At 41.8% G+C, this 8,994-nt stretch overlaps 1 protein-coding gene and 1 long non-coding RNA gene across 2 annotated transcripts in view; one reads left to right on the forward strand and one right to left on the reverse strand.

The window, feature by feature from the left end:
• The window catches only part of LOC119240695 (uncharacterized), a 33,791-nt gene extending 25,357 nt beyond the window's left edge, over window positions 1–8,434 (forward strand). The window contains exon 4 of the long non-coding RNA XR_005124167.2: window positions 7,498–8,434. This is a non-coding gene — a long non-coding RNA (uncharacterized LOC119240695). The remainder of the gene's footprint in view (window positions 1–7,497) is intronic.
• Window positions 7,451–8,994, reverse strand: part of LOC119240694 (NXPE family member 4-like) — a 60,123-nt gene continuing 58,579 nt past the window's right edge. The window contains exon 5 of the mRNA XM_037505314.1: window positions 7,451–7,986. Coding sequence (XP_037361211.1) covers window positions 7,451–7,986 — 536 coding nt within the window. The remainder of the gene's footprint in view (window positions 7,987–8,994) is intronic.

Here is an 8,994-nt window from a genome sequence, read left to right on the forward strand (position 1 = left end):
GTGGACTCTACCTCCTCCTTCAGTCCCACCCACTTCCCTAAGGAGACAGAGAAGAGGAGAGGGTGTGGCGGCTAGGAGGTGAAAAGAGAGGGGGGAGGGGCTGGATTGGGGAGCTGGAGGAGGAGAAGATAGAGAATTTAGAGGCTCAGAGACCACAGAAGAGGGGTTCAGAGAGGGCAAAGAGTGAGAGGAGTCTCGAGACTTTGAAACGATGGCAGGTTTTCAGGAGGTAGGGAATGGGCGGAGAGCAAGAGGGAGACAGCCTGGCCCTAAGGGATCTTTGACCATTTTCCATTGCAGTGACAGAATTGTTTAGGTCTGTAAGGCCCGAGAAGTCAAAAGTGCCATGCCTGGGCCAGTGGGAGCCACTGTCCAATTGATACTGAGGCCACTCAGTGTTGCAGTGAAAGAGTAGACGTTTAGGGCGTTATGTGGCCTAAGTCCCAACGGACTGAGGTTTGAGAGAAGGCATCCCAGAGGGGTGGCCGGGCTAGGCTTGGAATTTGCGGACCCCATGACTAAGTCGGTTCCTTTCCCAACAAATGGGGGTGCAGAATCAGGATGCAGCGTCCCACGAACCTGATCTGGCCTTCGGGGGCGCAGGCCCCGAATTGTGGTGTCCCAGGATTCTGTCCTGGCCTTCGATATATTCCCCATACAATTGCACCTCCCCCCTTATTTTGACTCTAGTCCTTCCTCTCCCTGCCCTCCCCCCGCCCCCCCCATAGTGTCTGGTTTGCAGCTGCTTATTGATTTTGATTTTCTACTATATTGATTAGTCTTTTTCCTGGCCTCTTATTTAGGTTTTCTAAATTGCTGCTATGAGTGAGACCATCCGGTATTTTTTTTTCTTTCTGGCTTATTTTGCTGAGCATGATCCCTTCCAGCGCCATCCATGTTGCTGCAAACTGCATGTGTTTTTTTTTTTTTTTTTTTTTTTGATGAAGCAGAACCACTTTGAACCACCATTGGGAAATGATGTAAAACACGATCACAAAAGGTTGTATTTCAAGTTCTTTAATAGTAAGGGCTGTGGTAGACATTAGATGCTATGCCCACAACATCTGGAATAATACCTAGACTATTTTAATTAGATTAGTCTATACACAGTAAATATAGTAGACTATCTTGGGTGCTTGGGTGGTGGGCATGATGTGGCAGCATCTATCTATAGTGTTGTGAAGCTAAACCCTTAAATAGTAGTGTTGTAATCCAATGTTAACTCAAATAAAACAAAAACTCTTTATACATTGGCCAAGGAAGACGCAATCAGAGGAAGGTGGGTGTAATCATAGCTAATAGCTACCTGTTTGGAATTGCAGAAATGTTCTCTAGTAGGAAAGTTTGTTGCAAACAGTGAACCTTTGTTTTAAAAGTGTTTGTCCACTTTGTCTAAAAATTCATTCTGTTAAAGAGATTATGTATAGTCATTTCCACTTTTTCTTGCCGTGACAAGAATAACTTTGAGTTGATAAATATATCACAGGAGATCATCTAAGACAGGAAATGATCATATTAAACATAGTATCAAGATTGAGTTTTTGGAAGAACTAAAAACTCATCATGGCTTTCCCTAGAAAGTGCTAATTTTAGAGTTACCATCTGACTCTATTGTCTCATCTCTGTTGATTCTCACCGTTAGGATTCTCATATTACAAAAATATAATTTACTTTAGAAAGTGACAGATTTAAAGAAATTTAGTCCTTATTCTAAAACTATGTTCCTCCATATTTAAAAAAAAAATGATCCTTTAGTAATACCTCCAATGCCCTTTATCCATTAGACATATGGATAGTGGGAATTATTGACGGATGAGAACAGACGGCATTCCTGTTCTCTATGGCTTGAGTCACAGCTGTTGTTAATCTGACCTTAGCAACTTGAGCAGTTTATAGTGATGCCTGAGTCACAGTAACTGGCCCCTCCCTCTCTCCCTTAATCTTTCCCCTTTCTCCTTCTCTCCATCTGTAATACTCCTTTCACAGCCTTCCCATTGTAGCAAGGATAAAACTCAATCATGTTGCCATACCCTACAAGGTTGTATGTGGTCTGGCCCTTGCTTCCCTAACTGCTCCCTCCATATCACCTGCATTGACAGTGCTCTAGGTGGAATGATTGTGCACACCTTGTCTCCTTCAAATAAGTCAAGATCTAGCATGTGTCGGGGTTTTCTTTAGGATCTGTTTCCACTTTTCATGGATGCTTTCCATTTTTTTTCCCACTGTGAAATAACTGCTCTGAGTACTAATCTTTATCAAAATAGCCTACTGTACAATTAGTTCGTAAGGCTTTTGCAAGTATGGAATTACGTACATATCTTTGGTTTCTTTCATCTCTTACAATGCAAGGTGTTGGATGGCAGAAAATTGTGACTTTTTGATCACTGTATCTCTAAAGTCTAGAACCATTCCTGGTACATAATGAGGCCTTGGTAATGGCATGATCCGCAAGAGTAGCTCAGAGCCGAGTGGCACCTGGAACATGGTTGAAAGGAAAAAATTAAGGAAGTTCATGATGCCGAGTTGCTTTATAGTAATCGATTCAATGGACAATCTCATAGCAATCCCTTTGACCAAGTTCTGGAAAGGTCTTTTAAAATGCAAGGGAGTGATTAAAATGTTCACAAACACATGTAGATTACAAGAACAAATGTTGATTATTGTACATTATTGCTTTCAAACCTGTTTGAATCAGAGGCATTTTTTTAAAAAACTGAAAACTCACCCAAAGTCCAAAAATCATGTAGGTACAAATGGCTGATAGGCAGAAGCATTGCTGGCCAAACCTATACCCCGGCCACCAGACACCTGTGCTAATTTCTGGGCATGCTCCTCAAGGAAGTACCTGAAATAACACCTTCACAGGCAGAACTGCATCAAGTTTGAAACTCACAAATCTTAGACTAATGCTTTCATTTCTGAATCTGAGTTCAGAACCGAAGCATCTTAGCCAAAATGAAAATACCACTGTCAACAAAAGAACCGAAGCCCAGTTCCCTGAATTGGAGAGCACTGTGCTTTGGCCTCTGTTATCCTATACTCTCGTAGGAAAGATAAATTCTACTGAATCAAATTCCCTGGAGGCAGTAGAAGTTGCTATAGGGAGAGAGAATTCAACAGGTTTTAGTATTCCAGAGGGCATGGTTGGAATTCAGTTATCCCCAAGACTGTGGATGTGGAGAATTGCCTCATAAGAAATCTCTTGCTGCTTGGAAGTCATCTTGACTTTTGTCTTTAGTGGTGCAAATGTAGAAGTGGGGATTGCTTTCTCCAAATACTGATTTTATAATTGCTCTGAATTTTCATGTGTGGGACCGAGGACTCTTTAACCATTAGGTGTCAACTTTTTTTTTGTTGTTGTTTAGAAAAATTCGAACTTTTTTTTTTCCTTAGCCAGATGCCAGTTTTTATTTTATTTTATTTTATTTTTATACTCCCCATACAATTGCAACCCTGATTTTGACCCTAATCCCTCCTTTCCACCCCCCCACCCCCCCCAGAGTGTCTCTGGTTCATAGTTGTTTGTTTTTGATTTTTTTCTTATTTTTTTTCCTGGTTCATATTTAGGTTTTCTAGATTCCTGGTATGAGTGAGACCATCCGGTAATTTTCTTTTTTCTTTCTGGCTTATTTTGCTGATCATGATCCCTTCCAGCTCCATCCATGTTGCTGCAAATGGCATGTGTTTATCTTTTTTGAACGCTGAGTAAAATTCCATGGTGTATATGTACCACATCTTGATCCAGTCATCTATTTTTGGGCATTTGGGTTGTTTACAAAGCTTAGCTATTGTAAATTGTGCTGCTATAAACACAGGGGTGCAGGTGCTCTTTGGAGTTGATGTTTCTGTGTCCTTTGGGTAAATACCTAGGAGTGGAATTGCTGGATCATATGGAAGCTCTATGTTTAGTAGGTCCAGAAATCTCCACACAGCTCTCCATAGTGGTTGGACCAGTTTGCACTCCCACCAACAGCACAGGAGAGTTCCTTTTTCTCCACATGCTCGTGAATATTTGTTGTTGCTAGTTTTTTTAATATGTGCCATTCTCACTGGTGTGAGATGGTATCTCATGGTAGTTTTGATTTGCATTTCCCTGATTACAAGTGATGTTGAACATTTTTTCATATGCCTGTTGGCCATTTGTATTTCTTCTTTGGAGAAGTTTCTTTTTAGCTCTTCTGCCCATTTTTTGACTGGACTATTTTTTGTTTCTGTTGAGTCTCATCAGCTCTTAGTAGATTTTGGTGATCAATCCTTTATCATTAGTGTTGTGTGCAAAAATGTTCTCCCAGTCGGTGGGGTTTCTATTTGTTTTGGTTATTGTCTCTTTTGCTGTGCAGAAGCTCTTTGATGTAGCCCCAGCTGTTGATCTTTGCCTTCACTATCACTGCTTTGGGTGGTGTCTGTAAAGATGTCTTTGAGGTGCATGTCATGTAGTGTTTTGCCTCTATTGCCTTCTATATATTTTATGGTTTCAGGTCTTAAAGTCTAGTTCTTTAATTCATTTTGAGCTGGTTTTTGTGCATGGTGTGAGGTAATAGTCAAGCTTCATTCTTTTGCATCTAGTGACCCAGTTTTCCCAGCAGCATTTATTGAACAAACCTTCTTTTCTCCACTGCATATTCTTTGCTCCTTTGTCTAAGATTAGTTCACCATAGATTTGTGGGTTTATTTCTTGGCTTTCTATTTGGTTCCATTGGTCCGTGTGTCTGTTCTGGTTCCAATACCATGCAGTTTTGATAATTATGGCTTTGTAGTATAGTTGAAATCTGGGAGTGTGATGCCTCCATTCCCTTTTTTTCAGGAGGGTTTTGGCTACTTGGAGTTTTTGGTGGCTCCATATGTTCTATTTCTTTGAAGAATGACATTGAAATTTTAAGTGGAATAGCATTGAATCTGTAGATTGCTTTTGGTTGGAATGGCCATTTTGATAATGTTAATTCTTCCAATCCATGAGCAGGGGATGTCTTTTCATTTCTTTGTATCTACTTCTATTTCTTTAGACAGTGTTATAGTTTTCTTTGTATAAGACCTTTACTTCTTTTTTTGGTTTATTCCCAAGTATTTGATTTTTTTGTTTCAATAATAAAAGGAATGGTTTTCTTGATTTCTTTTTCATCAGATTGTTTGTGTATAGGAAGGCTACTGTTTTTTGTTCGTTGATTTTATATCCAGCAACTTTACTAAACTGATTATTTTAATTAGTTTTTCTGTGGAGTTTTTGGGGTTCACTATATTATCATATCATCCGCAAATAGTGATAGTTTGGCTTCTTCCTTGCCTATTTGGATTTGTTGTATGTCTTCCTCTAGTCTTAATGCTCTGGCTAGGACTTCAAGCATTATGTTGAAAAGCAGTGGTGAGAGAGTGGACATCCTTGTCTTGTCCGTATCTTAATGGGAATGCTTTCAGCTTTTCACCATTGAAAATGATAATGGCTGTGGGCTTGTCATAGATGGCCTTTATGATGTTGAGGTATGGTCCTTGAATCCCGAGGATTTCAAGGGCCTTTATCATAAATGGGTGTTGTACTTTGTTGAATGCATTCTTAGCATCTATGGATATTATCATATGGTTTTCATATTTCTTTTTGTTGATGTGTTGGATTGCATTGATTTTCGGATGTTGAACCATCCTTGTGGCCATGGAATAAATCCTACTTGGCCGTGGTGAATTATCTTATGGATGTATTGTTGGATTCTGTTGGCAAGGATTTTGTTGAGGATTTTTGCATCAGTGTTCATTAGAGAGATTGGCCTGTAATTTTCTTTGTGCTGTCTTTGTTGGGTTTTGGTATTACTGTAATGTTGGCTTCGTAGAACGTATTTGGTAGTATTCCTTCTTTTTCGATTTTTTGAAAGAGTTTGTGTAGGATAGGCACTAATTTACTGCTGAACATTTGGTAGAATTCATTTGTGAAGCCATCTGGGCCTGGGCTTTTGTTTTGGGGGAGTGCTTGGATTACTGCTTCAATTTCACTGCTTGTAATTGGTCTGTTGTTCTATTTCTTCTTTGTCCAGCTTTGGATGATTATATCGTTCTAGGAATTTGTCCATCTCTTCTAGGTTGTTAAATTTGTTTGCATATAAGTGTTCATAGTAATCTCTTATTATTCTTTTGATTTCTGCTGAGTCTGTTGTGATTTCTCCTCTTCCATTTATAATCACATACTTTTTCTCCCGTTTTTTCTTTGTCATCCTTGCTAGAGGTTTGTCTATTTATTTTTTCAAAGAACCAACTTGGTTTCATTGATATTTTGGATTTTTTTTTTAATTTCTAATTCAATTATTTCTGCTTTGATTTTTATTTTTTCCTTTCTTCTACTGGCCTTAGGGTGTTTTTTGTTCTTTTTCTAGATGTGAGATTAGGTTGTTGCTTTGAGTTCTTTCTTGTTTGTTGATGTGAGCCTGTATTGCTATATATTTTCCTCTTACTACCACTTTTGCTGCATCCCATACATTCTGGAAAGTGGTGTCCTCCTTGTCATTCAACTCAAAGTATTTTTAAATTTCTTTTTTGATCTCCTCTTTAGTCCAGTGGTCTTCCAGTAGTGTGGATTTCAATCTCCATAAAGTGGGAAGGTTCCTTGTTTTCTTTTCATGATTTATTTCTAGCTTGATGCCTTATGATAGGAGAAGATAGTTGGAATGATTTTGATTTTCATGTATCTGTTGTTTGTCTTGTGGCCCAGTATGTGATAGATTCTGGAGAATGATCCATGTGCATTTGAGAAAAATGTGTACTCAGATTTTTTTGGAGTGCAGTGTCCTATAGATGCCTGTTAAGTCCATGAGTTCTATGTCTTTATTTAGGGCTCTTGTGTCTTTGTTTATTTTTTGTCTCGTTGATCTGTCCATTGGTGAGAGTGGGTGTTGAAGTCTCCCACGCTATATGTATTTTCTTTAATAACTGTTTTCAGAGCAGATAATAATTGTCTAATATATTGGTGTTCCTTCATTTGGTGAGTAGGTGTCAACTTTTTGTGTGAGTGAGGAATGGCATGACTCTGATCAAGAATAAGTACTTTTTGTGAATTTTCCAGTTTTTAAGTGGGAACCTTTATTAGAAATAGGTGACTGAGCTAAATCAGTGGATTGTGGATCATAAATTATATAGGTGATTTTCTGTCACACAGACACTTCTGCCATGGTAACATGGTAATCTTACGTATTTACTTATGCATACAGGAGCTGGGTACAGCCAGAGGTGCAGAGGGAGTTGGTGAGAGGTTTCACCAGAGACAGAATAGGGAGCGGAACAGGCAGACTGACTGAAATACACTGCTGAAGGGAACAGAGAGCAAGATAGGAGAGGTCTGTTTTGCCATGTAGGTCCCCTTCCTGCCCGGGGATTGAACATTTACTGAAGTAGCTATGGATTGCTTCATAGTGCTGGTGCTTCACCCCTTGAGCCACCAGGGAGGCCCGAATTTCAGGTTTTTTTTTTTTTTTTAACACAAGTAGTTTAACAGTATATTAATCTGATTTTTAACAACAGGTAATGGTGGATGGACATTGCTTGTGCCATATGCAATTGTCATATCCCAGGCATCAATAAAGCCCACGTTGAGATCCTGGAAAATGTCCTTCAAGGCAAGATACTGCACATAACCATGGAAGTCAGCAAATCTCTCCACATCGTGGCTCATCTCTCTGGTGTTTTCTGCCTTGATGACAACCACAGTGTCTGGGCTTCTCAGAAGAAGACGCAGAACAGCTTCATGTATATTGAGGGCCCTTCGTAGGAACACATCAACAGGGAAGGGTCTGAAATGCTGGCCCAGAGAAATAACAACAATAGTATTTTTTCCTCCACCAGTTCTGTCAATAACGCGGGCCAGGTACTCCATCTCCTTGACGGAATAGGCCATTGATCCTATCAGAGGGTAACTATGTTTTTGCCACTGGATGTGAATGTTGTTATCCAGGTCCACAGCAAGTTGGTGTTTCAGTTTTCCAGACTCATGCAGATCCACTAACCTCAGTGCTGAGGACAGATGGTGACCCCAGAAAGAAAGGAGAGCAGGAACATAAGAGTCAGTGTTGAGAATTGAGTAAGTTTATCATGACTGAATCACTGTGGGTTAAAGACTTTTGTTAGGGGAATTTTAGGACTTTATCAGTTGAGGGTAAATCTTTTTTCTTTTTTCTTTATGCATACAAGAACTGGGGTACAGGCTAGAGCTGCTGCTGGGAGAGTGGGGGTACATGTCAGCCAGGCCCCAAACTCATCAGGGGAGGGAGCTCAAGTCCAGCACACATGTAGGTGCATATGGGGAGGGGCAAGTGAGGATAAGACAGTAACATAAAGTTTGAAAAGGGGTCAAAGACTGAGACACCCTTGAAAATGCATTAGGGATGTGAGCTCTGATCATGCAAGAGTATTTCTTACCTTATCTTACAGAGACTAACCAGACTAAACAATAAAGGTACTAACTCAGGTCTCACTTTCCTCTAAAAGGTACATCCCTGTGCAACGGGGCAGAGGGGCAGAGGGGCAGAGGGGCAGAGGGGCAGAGGGGCAGAGGGGCAGAGGGGCAGAGGGCAGAGGGGCAGAGGGGCAGAGGGGCAGAGGGGCAGAGGGGCAGAGGGCAGAGGGGCAGAGGGCAGAGGGGCAGAGGGCAGAGGGGCAGAGGGGCAGAGGCAGAGGGGCAGAGGGCAGAGGGGCAGAGGGGCAGAGGGGCAGAGGGGCAGAGGGGCAGAGGGCAGAGGGGCAGAGGGGCAGAGGGGCAGAGGGCAGAGGGGCAGAGGCAGAGGGGCAGAGGGGCAGAGGGGCAGAGGGGCAGAGGGGCAGAGGGGCAGAGGGGCAGAGGGGCAGAGGGGCAGAGGGGCAGAGGGGCAGAGGGGCAGAGGGGCAGAGGGCAGGCAGAGGGGCAGAGGGGCAGAGGGCAGAGGGGCAGAGGGGCAGAGGGGCAGAGGGGCAGAGGGGCAGAGGGCAGAGGGCAGAGGGGCAGAGGGGCAGAGGGGCAGAGGGGCAGAGGCAGAGGGGCAGAGG

Source organism: Talpa occidentalis, unplaced genomic scaffold, assembly GCF_014898055.3.
Source record: "Talpa occidentalis isolate TD23 unplaced genomic scaffold, MPIMG_talOcc4v2.1 talOcc4.12, whole genome shotgun sequence".
NCBI classification, from domain to species: Eukaryota; Metazoa; Chordata; class Mammalia; order Eulipotyphla; family Talpidae; genus Talpa; species Talpa occidentalis.